We start from the raw sequence: 18,835 nt of genomic DNA, 5'->3' as shown, positions 1-18,835 counted from the left end.
CAGCCACCATTTGTGAATTGCTCCTGTGTGCTGGGCTGTGTAGTAGGTGCTGGGGACACAGTGAAGATGCCGTGGGCCCTGCCTCAGGAGGCTATGTCCAGAGGGCGGAGTGCCGTGTGGCTGTTCTGCACAGCACCTCTCAGGTGCCTCACATAGCCTGGCACCCAGGAAGGCGCGTGTGGGGCGACTGACACAGCTTTCTCGAGACAAGGAGAGCCAGCGTGCCCTCAGGCTGGCCGAGACCCTGTGACTATCACTTTCCTTTGGCTTCATTCCAGAGGCTGCAAGGATATAGTTGACACATTAAAAGCAGGGCTGCCATCACCTTTTCCTTATTTCCACCACCTCCCCAGTTTGGCACCTTCCATCTGGAGCTTCAGTCAGGTAGACAGATGAAGACACCCAGGCCTACACAGTACCTAGGGAGAAAAGCAACAGGCTCATGTACCTCCTGGGTGCAACCCCTTCACCCACAGCTGAAACTATTCCCTGCGTAGCATTTCACTTACAGCTACTGAGGTTTTAACAAATGCCACATTGTAGAATTAAAACGTCATCTCAGCACCTTGCCTTTCACTGAATGTTAAATAAAGGCTGTTAACATTCAATTTTTTTAGATCAATTCTCTCATTTGCAAAAACATACCAAGTTCACCATGAAAACAGATGCTGGGGTGTGCCCCATCGCCATGGCTGGTACTTTCCCCTGCAACCACTCACGGGAGACTTGGGCTGCCCAGAGCAACCCATGAGGGCTGAGCGCAGGTGCCTTCCTCTGCGGGGTTTGGCTGGGCTTATTTAACAGGCAGCTGAGAAGTGATCTCCACACATTTTGATGACCCCAGTAACAGTGGAAAATTGTATACCCTAGAGGAGATTAAAATTGTAAGAAAATTATTCCAGTTTGCTTCCATTTCCGTAGTTTGGGGAACTTAAAACAGTCATTCTGCTGTGTGATTGCGTCACTGTGTGCTCTCTCTGCTCGTCTCCAGAGTGCTTAGGAGACACATGGGCATGGTCTCCGCCCCCTGGACATTGGTTGGACCCGAGAGATGAAATGTTCATGGGTGGTCAACACAAGGGGACCAGCTTATGTAATGTAAATAACATGATTGACTCCAACAAATTAGGAGTGTGCTTGTTCTGAGGCTTTCACCTGCAGAAACATTCAGATATCACCATTTGCTGTTGGCCTGGGTGGCCAGCTCCTCACCCGAGGAGAGTAATGGGGAGTCTAGCCCCTCCCAGTAGCGGATGCCTGCAGGTAGTGATCGCTTCTCTATTCTTCTTCCGCGAACGGTTCCCCTGCGTGCTAGCACCTGGTATTGGTCTGTGACGGCAGCCGCTTGCTAGAGTGATGTCTAACTTCGATGCTCTCATGGGCGTGTGACAACCACGCTTTCACCCACACCCCCAGTGTGCTGGGTGACACCCACAGGCTTCTCCCACATTCGGACTCTCACCCGGTGGGACCCAGCTTCCTCCCAGATGTTCGGACTCTTGTTAGTTGTCGCTTCCCACCACAGTCACTTTGGTCACCCTTGGTCTTTGGTAGTTCACGTGCTGTATGTGCTAATTGCTCACGTAGACACCTGTGAGCATGCGTTTGCTCATGAGGCGTTAGGGATGGCACTCTGTCTGATGGCTGTGTGCATCACAGAAGCCCATAGAGAAGCGCAGCATTTCATGTGTTTGGAAATGTGAACCCGTGCATATGAACAGACATTCATAGATCTGGCTGGCGCACAGTGCCACAACCAACGGGGAGCAATGCCCATGGAAAGCTTGGCATGGGCTGATACCTCCTCCAGAGGGGCCTTGCTGAAGGGCTGTGAAGGTTGGTTACAGAAGAAACACGTGGTTCTGTGGCCACTTCCTGTCTCCTGATTTCCTGGAACTCTGCCATCAGTGAGGCTGATTTCCCCAGCCTCACTCCTCAGGGGCCTGAAATACTCTCTCCTTCCCTCAGAGCGCCATGGAGAGTCTCCTGTGACACCCTTTCATTTTGTTCATTTGAACCCTGCGTTATGTGACTTGTATGTGTGATACACACATCATGACAGACAATAACTCCCAGAAGGCCAGATTTGTGTGTGAGTTCATTTTGCGTTGCTGCCCCGCCCTGGGCTGCATATCGTGGTGCTCTCTGTGTAGCGGAACATCATCAGTATTTGGGGGATGTGTGCACAAGGCACAAGCAGAAGGAAGGAGTTTAGTGAAAGGTGGCAATTTGTACATTACGTGTATTCAATTTTTATTACTGACATGCTTTCAATGCCTCTCTGTCTCACTCATTCAGTAAACACGCACATATTACATCCTTTCGGTGTGTAAGGTGCTCCTGGAAAGGGGGATCCAGGTCCCCAGCTGTTCAATGTTGTGATCAGTACTTGGTCTGAACTGAGAGATGTCAAGGATGCTCTTCAGAGCATTGTGACAGACCCCCAGCCTGCTTGATTAGGGAGCTAGAGGAGGTTTCTTCCTTAAGGAATGGAGGAGGTCTGCTTGTGTGCAGATTTGAAGGATGAGGAGAAGTTGTGGTATCAAAAAGGGGGGAGGTTAAAACAATAACGAGATCCCACTACATACCTATTAGAACGACTAAGATCAAAAAGCAAAAAAAAAAAAAACAAACAAAAAACCTTACATTATTAATTGGTGAGGGTGCGGAGCAACAGGCACTCATTCATTGCTGGTGGGAATGAAAAATGGTACAGCCACTTTTCGAGTTTGGCACTTTCTTTGGAAACTAAATGCCATATGATCCAGCCATTACACACCTAGGCATCCACCAAATTAATTTGAAAACTTATGTCCACACAAGAACCTGCACACAAATGCTTATGGCATCTTTATTCATAAGCACCAAAAACTGGAAACAACCAAGATGTCTTTTTAGAAGTGAATAGATAAATAAACTGACACATTCATACTAAGAAATATTATTCAGTGATAAAAAGGAATAAGCTATAAAGCCATAAAAAGGCATGGATGAATCTTAAATTCATATTGCCAAATGAAATAAATCAATCTGGAAAGGCTACATACCACACGATTCCAAATTATGTGACATTCTGGAAAAGGTAAAACTGTAGAGACAGTAAACAGATGAGTGGTTTCCAAATGTTCAGAGCTGGGATTTGGGGACGAGGTTGGATAAGTAAAGCTCCGGGGATTGTTTAGGGTGGTAAAACTATTTTGTATGATACTATGGTGGTGGATAGCTGACACTATGCATTTGTCAAAACCAATAGAATGCACAAAAGCAAGAGTGAACCATAATGTATGTAAATTTTTAAAAGTCATTTATGAAGTCGGGGGATCTCAGGATGGGAGACGGAATGTGACATATCAATCTAATTATATTAAATTCGTGTGAAACAACCTCATTGGGGAAAGTTGTTGGGGGGCAGGGGGAGAAAAGAGATGCTGACCTGAAACAAACGATGTCTTAAAGACAAAAGGCAGAAGCAACTGAACACAGTTATTGCACTGTAGTTAATAAAGTTGTTTTCCACAGGGGTACAGGTGAACAATTCTGCTACCACTGTGTACATATACTGGAATTAAACATGCAGTATTTGTCTGTCTATACCTGGTTTATTTCACTTAGCATAATGGCCTCCAGGCTCATCCATGTTGCTGCAAATGACAGGATGTCATTCTTTTTATAGCAGAATAGTATTTCATTGTGTATATTTACCACATTTTCTTTATCCATTCACCCATTGATGGGCACTTAGGCTGATTCCATATCTTGACTATTGTGAACGGGGCTGCAGTAAACATGGGAGTGCAGATACTTGTTTGTCATACTGATTTCCTTTCTTTTCCATACATCCCCTGCAGTGGAATTGCTGGATCATATGGCATTTTAATTTTTCTTTTTTTGAGGAACCTCCATACTGTTTTCCATAGTGGCTGCACTAATTTACTTTCCCACCAACAGTGTATCAGAGTTCCCCCTTTCTTTGCATTATTGCCAGCATGTTATTTTTTTTTTTTTGCCATTTTTTATAATAGCCATGTAAATTTACATCAGGCTGGCCCCAAACTCCTAGGCACAAGTGATCCTCCTGCCTTGGGTTCCCAAAGTGCTGGGATTACAGGTGTGATCCACCGTGCCCAACCACAGGCTATTTTTATATTTCATATTCTACTACTTTGAATAAGATGCAAAAGGCTTACAAAAGCCATTGAACTCAAAAAAACTGATTTATTTATTTACCCAGATATTGACCATTTCTGTTGCTCATCTTTCATTCCTGAAGTTCCAGGTTTCCCTTTGGAAGCGCTTCCCTTTGGAAGCATTTCCCTTCAGCCTGAAGAATTTCCTGTAGCATTTCTTTTAGAGCAGCTCTGCAGATGATAGAGTACTTTAATTTTTATTCATCTGAGAATGCCTTTAACTCACCTTCATTCCTGGAGGATAGAATAAAGAGCTCTGAGTTGGCAGTTCTTTCAGTCTGTGGAAGTTGTGGCTCCATTGTCTTCTGGTCTGCATGGTCCTTGATAGGAAATCTGCAGTCACTCACATTGCTGTTCCTCAGCATGTAAAGTGTCATTTTACCCTGGCTGCTTTCAAGATTGTTTTTAAATCATAGTTTTTTCAGCAGTTTGATTATGATGTTTCTGGGCCTGTTTATCTTTTAATTTACCATATTTAGGGTTGTTCAGCTTCTCAAATTGGAAAAAGTATGTCTTTCACTAAATTTCAGAATTCGAAGCCATTATTTCTTTAAGAAAACTTTTTTCTGCACAATTCTCTTTCTTTTCTCTAGGAACTAAGAGAACACAATTTGATATTGTATTTTGATATTAGCCCACAGGTCCCTGAGTCTTTGTTTATTGTTCTTCCCTTCTTTAGACTGGATGATTTCTACTGATCTCTCTTCAAATTCAATAGCTGTTTTCTCTGTCATCTCTACACTATTATTGAGCTTATCCTGTAAATATTGGGTATTTTTTGAGGTATCCTGTGATTCTAATGTATAGAAAACTTGAGAGCCACTGACTTAATACCCCAAGGCCTTCATGTCCTCATCTTAAAAAAATGAGGATGACAATGTGGCCTTACCACTTCCCAGGGCTTCTAGGGGGAACTAAGGAGCATCGCTGTAAGACTGCGGGACTTTGATGCTTGGCACAATTCGTCAGATTTAGCCAGGGAGTCAAGACCAACTAATAATGCCCAGTGAGTTCTATTCCCAGACAAAGCAGGGTATTATTGTTCAAGGTACTGCCAAGAATCCAAAGGATGTTGTGACAGAAATTCTCATGATTTGAATAGTTGAAACGGGCTAGAAGCATGTGAACTATTGCACATTGCCCAAGTAGTAAAAGTGTGAAGGTGCTTAACAGATGGCCTTAAGAGTTTGCAGGGGATGCAGCACAAGCCACCAAGTTTAGGACAGGCTAAGACAGAGACAGGTACCAAGTGCCAGGAGCAGTGAGGGAGGGGAATGACCAGCATCAAAGAGACCAGAATTTTCATCTTAAAATATGTTCTAAAATAAAAGTACAATATACAAATTTCACATAAACCTATCATTAGCATATGTTGTAGGAATTTTTAAGTTAACTGAGTTCATAATTTGGGCTGCTGTAAAAAGAATGACTGTACATAATTATGTTAAGGGTCACACAGGCTAGAGTCAAAAGGAATTGTTCTCAAATCTGCTAAGTACATTTAGTGGTATATTCACCAAAATTATGTTTTGATATTAGACAATTGTATTAAGTATTAATGTGCTTATGCATGATACATTGGCTTACTTGTTTTAATGTTTAATAAAATGTGATGTACATTAAATACCCTAAGTAGTACAGATTAAGAGTAGATATTTTAACTAAAGCTAGTATCTTATTATTAACAGAATATCCAAGGTATCTCCAAGCACCCAATTCAGATTACTACACCTAAGAATTTTAAAGGTAACTCATTTCTTACTACCTTGCTAAAGTCTCTCGTAACTCTTTTTTGAGACAGGGTGTCACTCTGTCACCCAGGCTAGAGTGCAGTTGTGCGATCACGGCTCACTGCAGCCTTGACCTCCTGGGCTCAGGTGATTCTCTCACCTCAATCTCCTGGGTAGCTGGGCCTACAGGCACACACCACCATACTTGGCTAATTTGTATGTGTGCGTATTTTTTGTAGAGATGAGGCTTTGCCATATTGCCAAGGCTGTTCTCAAACTTTTGGGCGCAAGTGATCCTCCCACCTCGGCCTCCCAAAGTTCTGGGATTACAGGTGTGAGCCACTGTGCCCTTTTTAACATTTTTTAAAAAGTTACTTGTCATTGATTTTCTATATAACTAACTGCTTCACCTTCCTGAAGTTCTGTGTATTTGCATGACCAGGATTTAAACATACATTGAAAGAATAAAAAACAGCTAAAGTGATATGGTACCTCCCTGTTAGCAGTTTACAAGTGGAAATAGATAATTACATCAGGAAAGCAGCTTTCCTCCTACCATCTCTCCCCCACCAGCCTCCCAATAAAGAAAAAACAAACATATAACAGCACTGGTGCTTATTAAAGTCTGAACATTACTGGAAATGTTTATAAAAGCACACTAACACTTTTAAAAAGAGTTTAAGAGCACATTATAAAGCACATGAACACTCTTCTTTCTTCTAAGCTATTCTGCTGTAATGCTGATGGGTACATTTCTAAAAAAGAAAAAGTTCAAATCTGAGCAAATGAGAGTTCTGCTGCCCATGCCCTGTACACATCCTACCCTTGGCAGTGGCGCTCCTGCCGCTCTGCTGGGGGCCCTGCTGTGCAGGAAGGTCCTGGCAAAACAGTGAAGCCCAGTGAGCAGTCTTGTCTTGTCTCTTCTCTTCTCTTTTCTTTTTTGAGACAGAGTCTCGCTCTGTTGCTCAGGCTGGAGTGCAATGTTGTGATCTCAGCTCACTGCAACCTCCGCCTCCTGGGTTCAAGCGATTCTCCTGCCTCAGCCTCCCTAGTAGCTGGGATTACAGGCATGCACCATCACGGCCAGCTAATTTTTTGTATTTTTAGTAGAGATGGGGTTTCACCACATTGCCCAGGCTGGTCTCAAACTCCTGGGCTCAAGTGATCTTCCCACCTCGGCCTCTCAAAGTGCTGGGATTACAGGTGTGAGCCACTGCTCCCCGCCCTGATGAGCAGTCCTTTCTAAAATACATGTGACTGTCCTGAAATAGGGTCCATGGAGAGGGATCCTGAGCAGCTTCATCCCCTGCTGCCCCTTCCCACATAGACCTTCAATCAGTGAGGCTCAGAGAGTTTCAAGATTGCTTTTACTGGAATGCATTCAGTTGTCAACGTTTGACTTTTTCTTTTCTTCATTAAGAATTCTAGACAGAACAGAAAATTAAAAAAAAAAAAAACAGAAAACCTAGTTAACTTACAGTAGTAATATGTTATTTTTAAATTACATTAATAAGGCCAGGCGCCATGGCTCACACCTGTAATCCTAGCACTTTGAGAGGCCAAGGCAGGAGGATTGCTTAAGTCCGAGAGTTTGAGACTAGCCTGGGCAACATAGTGAGACCCTGTCTCTACAAGAAATTTAAAAATTAGCTGGTCATGGCAGTGTGCACCTGTAGTCCTAGCTGCTTTGGGAAGCTGAGGCAGGAGTATTGCTTAAGCCCTGGAGTGCGAGGCTGCAGTGAGCTATGATTGTGCCACTGCACTCCAGCCTGGGCAACAAAGTGAGACCCTCATCTTTAAACAAATTAAATTAATAAACATATTCAGAAAAATTTAAAATCTTAACTCTGGACTTTAGAATAATATTCAAATAATATTGTATTGAGGAATAGCTATGCGTCAGTTCATGACCAAATTCACTAAATGCTCTTGAAATAACAATTTAGGTAAAGAAGACAAGACTCTCACAATCTCCCCGAGGGCCATGTTTGTTTCATCCAAAGGCCACACCTTTCTAGCAGCAGGTATGTTGCTGTAGCTTGCTTTATGCATTTTCATAGGGTTCAAAGGTTTAGAAATTGAACAATTCAAAGGTACTTATGGAATTCATTCTTTCAAATAAATTCTTCTTTTTTTTGAGACAAGAGTCTCGCTCTTGTGACCCAGGCTGGAGTGCAGTGGTGTGATCTTGGCTCACTGCAACCTCTGCCTCCTGGGTTCAAGCAATTCTCCTGCCTCAACCTCCCAAGTAACTGGGGTTACAGGCGTGTGCCACCATGCCTGGCTAGTTTTTGTATTTTTAGTAGAGACAGGGTTTCACTGTGTTGGTTGGGCTGACCTCAGGTGATCCGCCCGCCTTGGCCTCCCAAAGTGCTGGGATTACAGGCATAAGCCACTGTGGCTGGCCTCTTTCAAATAAATTCTAAGGCACAGTACATAATAACAAGTTTTTCTTGCAGTGTCCCGTCACATCATCGTATCTAAATCCCAGATACCCTTGGCCCCCACCCCCATGCTTTGTCTGCCCTGCTCGCTGCGGCCTTGCTGGGCCCTACTCCTCCCAGCTCAGAGTCAGCTCCACTCCAGGCCCTTGCCCAGGCCATTCCTCTTCCCCAGAGACCATCTTGGTGCCCTCCTTTGCCTCCTCCCTGCCTTTGCTCAATGTCACTTTGTTGATGGGGCCTATAAATAGGGTAACTGGTCATCCTATTTATCACAACAACTCCCCTCCACGCACACACTCTCACTCACTCCTGAGCCTCCTCACCTTGCACGATCCTCCCCATTTCATTTCTCACCTCCTGACACTGAGGCCAGAGGACCCTGGGAGATGGGAGGCAGGGACATGGACCTTGAGGCTACAGAGTCAGGAGAGTCTGAGGGTGGCCGGGGTGGGCAGCAACCACGAGGAACATTGCTGGCAAATTCTAAATTAATGCAGAACTGTATCTCACAGACTTTTCACAGATTGAATTGCGCATTCTTGCACATTTATCTGGAGATCCAGAACTTCTGAAGTTATTCCAGGAAGCTGAAAGAGATGATGTATTTTCTACTCTGACTTCACAGTGGTAAGATATATGAACTCACAATATTGTCAGATCTGCAGGAAGGCCAACATGAGTTTAAAAGCCTGGAATTATTCCAAGTCTACTTTCATAAGGCAGAAATTATATTTTTTTGTGGCTAATAGTTAATCATTTTGAAAAGAAGAGTAGATAACTAGGATGCCATGAGTTATCTAATTGTGAAGGAAGTGATGGTTCTTCTCCACTAAAAAAGAAGTCCATTCCTAGAGAATGTAATAGAAATGATAAAACAACCAGCGAGTCCCGCGCCCTGCAGGTGAGCACCACAGAAAGAGTGAGCCCACGGTGCTGGCTGTGAGCCGCTGCCCTCTGAGGAGAGCCGAGGTGCTTGCTGCGTACTCACGCCCCAGCCTGTCTGTGGGCCAGGGGCTTCTTGAGCTGCGGGTGAAAGATCCTGCCTGAGTGGCTTACACTCACAGAGAATTCCAGAGGCAGATGGGCTCAGGTTTTGTTGGGCAGCTTGGCAGTGTCATCCCAGGCCCATCCTTCTGCATCATATTCTCAGGACGTTGGCTTCTCTTCCTCCTGGTGGAATACCTGCTCCAGTCTCCAAAGCAGGATGGAGAGACAGGTGCAAGGCTCTCCTCTCACCCCTCTCCTCTGCCCAGGAAAGTCAAGGTGCTCTTGGAGAGCCCCGTGCAGACAACAGCTATACCCACTTTCTAGAGCAGGTCATGCAGCTGCACCAGCTGCAAGGGAGGTGGAGAGATTATACTCCAGAAAAAAGGAGGAGTGGATTATTGTGTTTGGCTTATACATCACAGGTGTTCACCAGGCTGGGTGCATCAGTGCCCCTTTGAGAAAGGGGAGGGAGAAGGGTGTGCTGGCTGTTGGAAGGTCCCTGTGTCTGACTCACTGTCCCCTCCCTTAGCAGCTGCAGGTGCTGCCTCCCCATCACCTTGTGCCTCTTCTGCTCCCCCTGCAGCCCCCTAACCCCTCCCTACGGCCCCCTCACCCCTCCCTACCCTTCCTGTCCCAGCTCATCTCCTGCCACCTGTTCACCCTCACCACGTCACACAGAAAGGCTGCCCAGCACCTCGTGGGTGGGAGATGAGGAAGCGGATCATGGGGATCCTTCAGGGGTGGAAGCCAGAGGGGAGAAGTCAGAGGAGCGGAGTCCTAAGCGGGTTGGGGGTCTGTCCTTCAGCCCCTCACTAGGCCGGCCCCCTGCACTCCCCTCCCCATGCGCTGTCTCCGCCTCTGTCTTTGCTGAAGGCAGGGGACCTGTGAGGGCTCTGGCTGCTCTCTGGCCTGGTTGCCACCCACTCTCCCGGTGCTCCCTCTTCAGCCGCCCTGGCTGGGCCTGAGCACACCAGTTACCCGCCTCACTCCGGCCTTTCCTGCCCTGAGGCTCAGGAAGCCCTTTCCCCAAATGTCCGTGTGTCTCCCTCCCCTACCTCATCCAACTGGCCTTCCCCGCGTCTCCTCAGGGCCCTCCCCTGACCACCCTCCCCTGATGCTGGGCACGGCACCGCCCCTCTCTGGTCTCCTCTCTCTCCGGTCTCGTCTCTCTCTCTGGTCTCCTCTCTCTCTGGTCTCCTCTCTCTCTCTGGTCTCCTCTCTCTCTCTGGTCTCCTCTCTCTCTCTGGTCTCCTCTCTCTCCGGTCTCCTCTCTCTCTCTGGTCTCGTCTCTCTCTCTGGTCTCCTCTCTCTCTGGTCTCCTCTCTCTCTCTGGTCTCCTCTCTCTCTCTGGTCTCCTCTCTCTCCGGTCTCGTCTCTCTCTCTGGTCTCGTCTCTCTCTCTGGTCTCGTCTCTCTCTCTGGTCTCCTCTCTCTCTGGTCTCCTCTCTCTCTCTGGTCTCCTCTCTCTCCGGTCTCGTCTCTCTCTCTGGTCTCCTCTCTCTCTGGTCTCCTCTCTCTCTCTGGTCTCCTCTCTCTCTGGTCTCCTCTCTCTCTCTGGTCTCCTCTCTCTCTCTGGTCTCCTCTCTCTCTGGTCTCGTCTCTCTCTCTGGTCTCCTCTCTCTCTCTCTGGTCTCCTCTCTCTCTCTGGTCTCGTCTCTCTCTCTGGTCTCCTCTCTCTCCGGTCTCCTCTCTCTCTCTGGTCTCGTCTCTCTCTCTGGTCTCCTCTCTCTCTGGTCTCCTCTCTCTCTGGTCTCCTCTCTCTCCGGTCTCCTCTCTCTCTCCGGTCTCGTCTCTCTCTCCGGTCTCGTCTCTCTCTGGTCTCCTCTCTCTCTGGTCTCATCTCTCTCTCTGGTCTCCTCTCTCTCTGGTCTCGTCTCTCTCTCTGGTCTCGTCTCTCTCTCTGGTCTCCTCTCTCCCTGGTCTCATCTCTCTCTCTGGTCTCCTCTCTCTCTGGTCTTGTCTCTCTCTCTGGTCTCGTCTCTCTCTGGTCTCCTCTGTCTCTGGTCTCCTCTCTCTCTCTGGTCTCCTCTCTCTCTGGTCTCGTCTCTCTCTCTGGTCTCCTCTCTCTCTCTCTGGTCTCCTCTCTCTCTCTGGTCTCCTCTCTCTCTGGTCTCCTCTCTCTCCGGTCTCCTCTCTCTCTCCGGTCTCCTCTCTCTCTGCGGTCTCGTCTCTCTCTCTGGTCTCGTCTCTCTCTCTGGTCTCGTCTCTCTCTGGTCTCGTCTCTCTCTCTGGTCTCGTCTCTCTCTCTGGTCTCGTCTCTCTCTCTGGTCTCCTCTCTCTCTGGTCTCCTCTCTCTCTGGTCTCGTCTCTCTCTCTGGTCTCCTCTCTCTCTGGTCTCGTCTCTCTCTCTGGTCTTGTCTCTCTCTGGTCTCGTCTCTCTCTGGTCTCGTCTCTCTCTCTGGTCTCCTCTCTCTCTGGTCTCGTCTCTCTCTCTGGTCTTGTCTCTCTCTGGTCTCGTCTCTCTCTGGTCTCGTCTCTCTCTCTGGTCTCCTCTCTCTCTGGTCTCGTCTCTCTCTCTGGTCTTGTCTCTCTCTGGTCTCGTCTCTCTCTGGTCTCGTCTCTCTCTCTGGTCTCCTCTGTCTCTGGTCTCCTCTCTCTCTGGTCTCCTCTCTCTCCGATCGCCGCTCCTCTCTGGTCGGATGCACATTCCCATGTATTGCTCTACTGTCCATCCTGCTGCAGCGACAGCGCCCAGGGTCCGAAACCTCATCCACTCTCATCCCTGCTGTGCTCCACAAAGGGTGGGGACTCACAAAGGATTTGTCAAATAAAGGAATGAATAGTGTAGAACTCAAACTTGCGTTTGAATCAGAAAAATCTCTCCAAAAAGGCTACCACCACAGGACTCTTACTTGAATGACAAAATTCAGGAAGAAATATTTTATATACGGGGAGCAGAGGATTGAGAATGTTACTCTACACTCACCTGGACTTTGGAGTAGCTATGAAATTGTGTTTATGGTGACAGCAGGGAAAGTGACAAAAGCAGAGAATAATGAAGTGTTTGCCCAGCACAGGAAGAGGCACTGTACCGGATGGATGTGACGAGTACAGTGCATGGTGGGGTCCAGGGCACCAGGAGCCAAGGTCAGCTCTTGAGCACTAGAGTCCTGCCTCCCACCCAGTATGCAGGGCGTCCTCTTGTCGTTCTCTCCTGTCCTCTGCCCTCCTCCTCAGACCCTGCACCTTACCCTCTGCGACTCTGTCCTTTCACATGAGTGGCCTTCACCCCAACTGGGGCCCTCTCTGGGACTCCAAGCTCTCCACCTCTCAATGCCCAGATCTGCACCAGGTCCTCGCTGGCCTCACTCACAGCTCTGCCAGTGGCCTTCCTCCTGGCATCCCTGTCCAGGTCTGTCACTTAGCCAGTCTTGCCTGCACCCCACTGAGCTCCAAAAGCACTGAGACCCAGTCAGCTCCGGCTCCTTCTGGGCACTCAGGAAAGGTCCCAGGGTGGATCCCAGGACACACACAGACCCATTCTTCTCTCCGCTCAGCGCATCAGCTGCCCCCTTAGGAAGCTGTGCTACTCTGACTTCTCCCTGCTCTCTGGTTTCCAGCCCTGAGTGATCCCCATTATTTACTTGCTCACCTCTTACCCCACCCCAGGTGCTGGAGGAAGTTGCAACGTGGTGGCAGCTGAGTCCACTAGAAATTCAGGCCATGTGGACTGAGAGAAGCCCTTAATATTCTTGACTTCCTGTCTTCTCTTGTTGCTCCAGACTCTTTTGATCTTCCACAAATAACTACTATTCTCTCTTATTCTCCCAAAAGAACCTCCCCCCTTACTTAAGTGACAAAGTAGAAGGCCTAAGACAGGGGCTCCTGAACTCCCTTCCACCCCACCTCACTGTCTCCGTGTACCCTCCTCCCCTCTCCAATGGCTCCTATCTCAAAGGAGGGAGCTTCTCTATTGCCGGGATAAGAACTGTGCAGTGCACATCTCCAGGAGTCGCCACTTGTCTAGACCTGTGTGCCTGGCTCCTCCTACAGCTGTGCAGTGCACAACCAGCCCAGCCTTACATGGCAGACTTCATCCATGTTCCTTTTATTTTCCATTTTTACTCTAGCATTGTTAACGTATCCTTTGTTGATTTCCTCGTTCCTCTCTACTGGGGGACAAAAAACCTGCTTTAGGATTGCCCTAAATATAACCCTAGAAAGAAATCCTATCTTTAACCTGGTCGAAGACCTCATTTATTGCTTAGGTACAAAAAAAATCTACACTTACACTTACTCCGTTTACTTTCTCACTGCCAGCTCTTTCTTGCTTCTTAAAACAAACTTTCATTTTCCCTACATAGGCCTTTATTTGTATTTGAAGCCTGGAACTCCTCACATCTAAGACAATGATTGCCTCCAGGATGTGCCTGGCTCTGAGGTCCAGGGCCAGCAACAGCAATGAGGACCCCACCCCCAGCAAGGGACAAGTCAAAGGCTCCACAGGGTCTTTGTGGGTGTGCAGCATCCCTGGGCCCTGCCTGTCCCGGTGCTTTCTCCTGGTCTCTGTGCCCCCGCTCCTGGGAAAACATCCTTCTCCTGTGCTCTCACCATCTTTTACAATCAAGATATAATTCACAGACCATAAAATTCACCCTTTTAAGGTTACAATTGGCCTGGCACAGTGTCATGCCCATAATCCCAGCATTTGGGGAGGCAAAGAGGAGAGGATCACTTGAGGCCAGGAGTTTGAGACCAGCCTGGGCAACATTGCAAGACTCTCATCTCTACAAAAAAAAATTTTTTTTTAATTAGCCAGATGAGGTGGCACATGCCTACCTATCCTGTAGTCCTGGCTGCTTGGGAGGCTAAGGAGAGAGGATTGCTTGAGCCCAGGTTGAGGCTGCATTGAGCTATGATTGCACCACTGTACTCCAGCCTCGACAGAGCAAGAACTTGTCTCTCAAAAAATAAAGTTACAATCACCACTATCTAATTCCAGAATATTTCCATCACCCCGAAAAGAAACCTCCTGCCCATTAACCACCACTCCCAATTCACCCCGCCTCCCGGCCCTGGAAACCACTCATCTACTTTCTGTCTCCAGATTTACCTATTCTGGACACTTCACATTAATGAAATTGTACAACATGGAACATTTGGAACTGGCTTCTTTTACTGAACATAGTATTTTCAAGGTTTATCCATGCTGTAGGAGGTAACAGTACTTCATTCCTTTTTATGGCTGAAAAATACTCTATTATATGGAATATTATATTCTGTATATTTCAATATAAATAAGCAAATAATCCATGTATTTATTTATTCATCAAATGTCCTTCGATGGACATTTGGGTTGTTTCCACTTTTTGTCAGTTATGAACAATGCATTATGCACATTTGTATACAGGTTTGGTTTTGGTTTTAGCTTTGGTTTTGGGTTTTTTTTTGAGACAAGGTTACACTCTGTCCCCTAGGCTGGAGAGCAGAGGCATGATCTTGGCTCACTGCAACCTCTGCCGCCCAGGTTTGAGTGATTCTCCAGCCTTAGCCTCCCGAGTAGCTGGGACCACAGGTGCATGCCACCATGCCTGGCTGATTTTTTTGTTTGTTTGTTTGTTTTTGTTTTTGAGACAGGGTCTCACCCTGTCGCCCAGACTGGAGTGCAGTGGTGCAATCTTGGCTCACCGCAACCTCCGTCTCCCAGGTTCAAGTGATTCTCCTGCCTCAGCCTCCTGAGTAGCTGGGATTACAGGTACACGCCACTACTGCCCAGCTAATTTTTGTAATTTTAGTAGTGAGACAGTTTCACCGTGTTGGCTGGGCTGGTCTTGAACTCCTGACCTCAAACGATCCACCTGCTTTGGCCTCCCAAAGTGCTGGGATTACACTGCGCCCAGCCTAACTTTTGTATTCTTAGTAGAGATGAGGTTTTGCCATGTTGGCCAGGCTGGTCTCAAACTCCTGATTACAAAGCAACCTGCCCGTCTCGGCCTCCCAAAGTGCTGGGATTACAGGCGTGAACCACCATGCCCAGCTGAGGTTTGGTTTGGTTTTGTTTTGTTTCTGTGATAAGATCTCGATCTGTCACCCTTAGTGGCAGTGCAGTGGCTCAGTCCCACTCACAGCTCACTGCAGCCTCGACCTCCTGCTGGACTCAAGCAATCCCCCTGCCTCAGCCTCCTGAGTACCTGAGACCACAGGCACATGCCACCATGCCTGGCTAGATTTTTTATTTTCTTTTTGGTAGAGGCTCTGTCTTCCTATGTTGCCTAGGCTGGCCTCAAACTCCTGGGCTCAAGCAATCCTCCCCCCTCGGCCTCCCAAAGTGCTGGGATTACAGGTGTGAGCTACCACCCCTGGTCTGTGTGCAAGTTTTTGTGCAGACATACATTTAAATTTCTCCTGAGTATATACCTAGGAGTAGACATGCTGGGTCATAAAATAATTCTGTGTTTAACTTTTTTTCATTGTGGTAAAATACCCGTCCCATAAAATTTACCATCTTAATCATTTAAAATGTGCAATTCAGTGGTACCCATATTTAACTTTTCCATGACCTGCTAAACGATTTTCCAAAAATGCTGCACCATTTTACATTCCCACAGGTGTATGGGGTTCAAGTTTCTCTGCATTCTCACCAATACTTTGTATTACCTGTCTTTTTGATTCTAGCCATCCTGGTGAGTGTGAAGTGGTATCTCATTGAGCTTTGACTTGCATTTCCTTGATGGGGATGGATGTTGAGCACGGTTTTGTGAGCTTGTCATTTACTCTCTGTCCCTGCCCCTCCTCTACCCCTGAACACAGGTGCACCCTGGGGTGTTTTACTTGCCTGCCTTTCTCTGTGTCCCTCCTCCCAGAAGGTGTCCTTTTTTCTCACTTTCGCTTTCCTTCCAGTTAGGATATAAGACAATATAGAATTTTTAAAGTATGTAATAAATTTAATAACACCCCTGCTCTCTCTCCAGAGATATGGAAAGTCTTAGAAGATGGTTTTAGTTCAGACAGGAAGACTATTTTGCTTCTTGGTTAACCTTTGAGCTTTGTTGCCACCTTAGTGCTTGGATGGAATAGGTGTCCTGGATTTCCTCCCTTAGAATGTGTGAGAGGATCTCTGTGATTCAAGGCAAGTGTTGGTGATTAGATCACAAGAATGTTACTTTCTTCAGTGGGTCCAAAGCTACTCTGGCTGTTGCTAACCAAGTATTACAGCAAAGCATTTTTGTCAAAGTACTGGGAAAAAGATATGGGTAAAGTGGGAAAAGTATAGCACGAAATGCTTACATTAGAAATCAGGAAAGATCTCAAGAAACTTGAAAAAGAAGAGCAAAGTAAACCCAAAGCAAGCAGAAGGAATGAAGTAATAAACAGCAGAAATCAATGAAATAGACAATAGGAAAACAATAGAGGAAATTGATGAAAAAAGTTGGCTCTTTGAAAAATCAGTAAAATTGATAAACTCTAGCAAGGGTAACAAAAAATTAAAATAGATGATACAAATCATCAATATCAGGAATGAAATAGGAGATATATCCATAGATTCTGCAGACATCAAAAGGATAAAAAGGGAATGCTATAACAATTCAACAATTTAGAAGAAATGGACCAATTTCTTGAAAACCACAAACTACCAAAATCTAGCTAAGATGAAATAGATAACCTAAATATTCCTATAACTATTAAAGAAATTGAGCTTGTCCCTTAAAAGTTCCTGAAAAAGAAACCCTCAGGCTCAGATGGCTTCCCTGGAGAATTTTTTTTTTTTTTTTGAGACGGAGTCTCGCTCTGTTGCCCAGGCTGGAGTGCAGTGGCGCAATCTCGGCTCACTGCAACCTCTGCCTCCCAGGTTCAAGAGATTCTCCTGCCTCAGCCTCCAGAGTTGCTGGGATTACAGACACCTGCCACCGTGCCCAGCTAATTTTTGTATTTTTAGTAGACACGGGATTTCAGCATGTTGGCCAGCCTGGCCTCGAGCTCCTGACCTCAAGCAATCCACCTGTCTCGGCCTCCCAGAGTGCTAGGATTACAGGCATGAGCTACCATATCCAGCCCCAATAGCATATTTTAATGGTGAAAGAATGCCTTCCCCCTAAGATCAGGAACAACTTGTTAATATTGCATATTGAAGTTCTAGCCATTGCACAAGATAAAAAAGGAAATGACATATAGATTGGAAAGGAAGAAATAAAACTGTCTCTCTTGGCAGATGACATGATTGTCTATGTGCAAAATCCCAAGGAACAGACAAAAAGAATTGTTTTTAACTCTTAGAACTAATAAATATGTTTACCAAGGTTGCAAGACCTAAAATCACCTCACAAAAATTGGTCACATTTATATAAATTGACAATGAACATGCAGAAATCAAAATTAAAAACACAATGCCATTAATAATCACTCCAAAGATGGCCAGGCACAGTGGCTCACACCTGTAATCCCAGCACTTTGGGAAGCCGAGGTGGCTGGATCACCTGAGGTCAGGAGTTCGAGACCAGCCTGGCCAACATGATGAAACTCCATCTCTACTAAAAATACAAAAAGTTAGCCAGTTGTAGTGATGAGTGCCTGTAATCCCAACTACTCGAGAGACTGAGGCAGGAGAATCACTTGAACCCGGGAGATGGAGGTTGCAGTAATCTGAGATCATGCCACTACACTCCAGCCTGGGCGACAGAGCGAGACTCTGTCTCAAAAAAAAAAAAAAAAAAAAAAATCACTCCAAAGATAATAAAGTACTTAAATTTCAGTTAACAAAACATATACAAGATCTGTATGCCTAAAAGTATAAAATGCTGATGAAAGGAATCAAAGAATTCAAGAGAAATACCATGTTCGTCGTATGGAAGACTCAACATACAAATAATGTTGATTCTCCCAAAATTGATCCATAGGTTTATAGTGCAATTCCTATTAAAACCCAAATAAGGTTTTTGTAGACATGGACAAGCTTAGTCTAAAATGTATATGAAAAGGCACAGGGCTTAGAATAACTAAAACAGTTTTGAAGAAGAATAAAATAGGAGGAATCACTTCACCTGATATTAAAACTTTATATATATAGTAATCAAGAGAGTGTGGTGCTGACAGAAGGATAGGCGCTAGATCAATGGAACAGAAAAGAGAAACCAGAAATAGACCCACACAAATATGCTTAACCGGTTTTTGACAAAGGTGTAACGTATTAGACAGGAAATAATTCTCTTCAGATTTGTGTCAAGCTGAGCACTCATAAAGCCAACTTGAAAAGTTCATATCTACATTGGACACAGCATATGTCTTCCCTGCATTTTATTAGCTTGTATTAGTTCTTGGGAGAACTTCAAAAATAAGAAGCTTTTAATATTTGCATGGTGGTTGCTTCTAATTCCCCATCAGCAGTAGTAATCCAACATTTGTGACTTATACTATAATTAGTTGCTGTGGAAATAATTTTTATGTTCCAAACAGAAGACTAGAATAGCATGTGGTAAAAAAGCAGCAAGATCAAATACACTCTTAAAAATGTTTATTTCATGTAAATACCTTATTGTTTGAAACACAAAAAG

The 18,835-nt window shown here is 45.8% G+C and overlaps 1 protein-coding gene across 2 annotated transcripts in view; it reads left to right on the top strand.

Annotated features, from left to right (window-relative positions):
- Window positions 1-18,835, top strand: part of POLN (DNA polymerase nu) — a 169,628-nt gene that overhangs the window by 102,544 nt on the left and 48,249 nt on the right. For both annotated transcript variants that reach the window (XM_054554909.2, XM_063723276.1), the window contains exons 16-18: window positions 5,876-5,933; window positions 7,864-7,941; window positions 8,874-8,988. In XM_054554909.2, the coding sequence (XP_054410884.2) occupies window positions 5,876-5,933; window positions 7,864-7,941; window positions 8,874-8,988 (251 nt within the window). The remainder of the gene's footprint in view (window positions 1-5,875; window positions 5,934-7,863; window positions 7,942-8,873; window positions 8,989-18,835) is intronic.

This window comes from Pongo abelii, chromosome 3 (genome assembly GCF_028885655.2).
Source record: "Pongo abelii isolate AG06213 chromosome 3, NHGRI_mPonAbe1-v2.0_pri, whole genome shotgun sequence".
Classification (NCBI taxonomy): domain Eukaryota; kingdom Metazoa; phylum Chordata; class Mammalia; order Primates; family Hominidae; genus Pongo; species Pongo abelii.
Note: the sequence above shows the minus strand (reverse complement) of the source record. Positions and strands in the feature narration are given on the sequence as shown.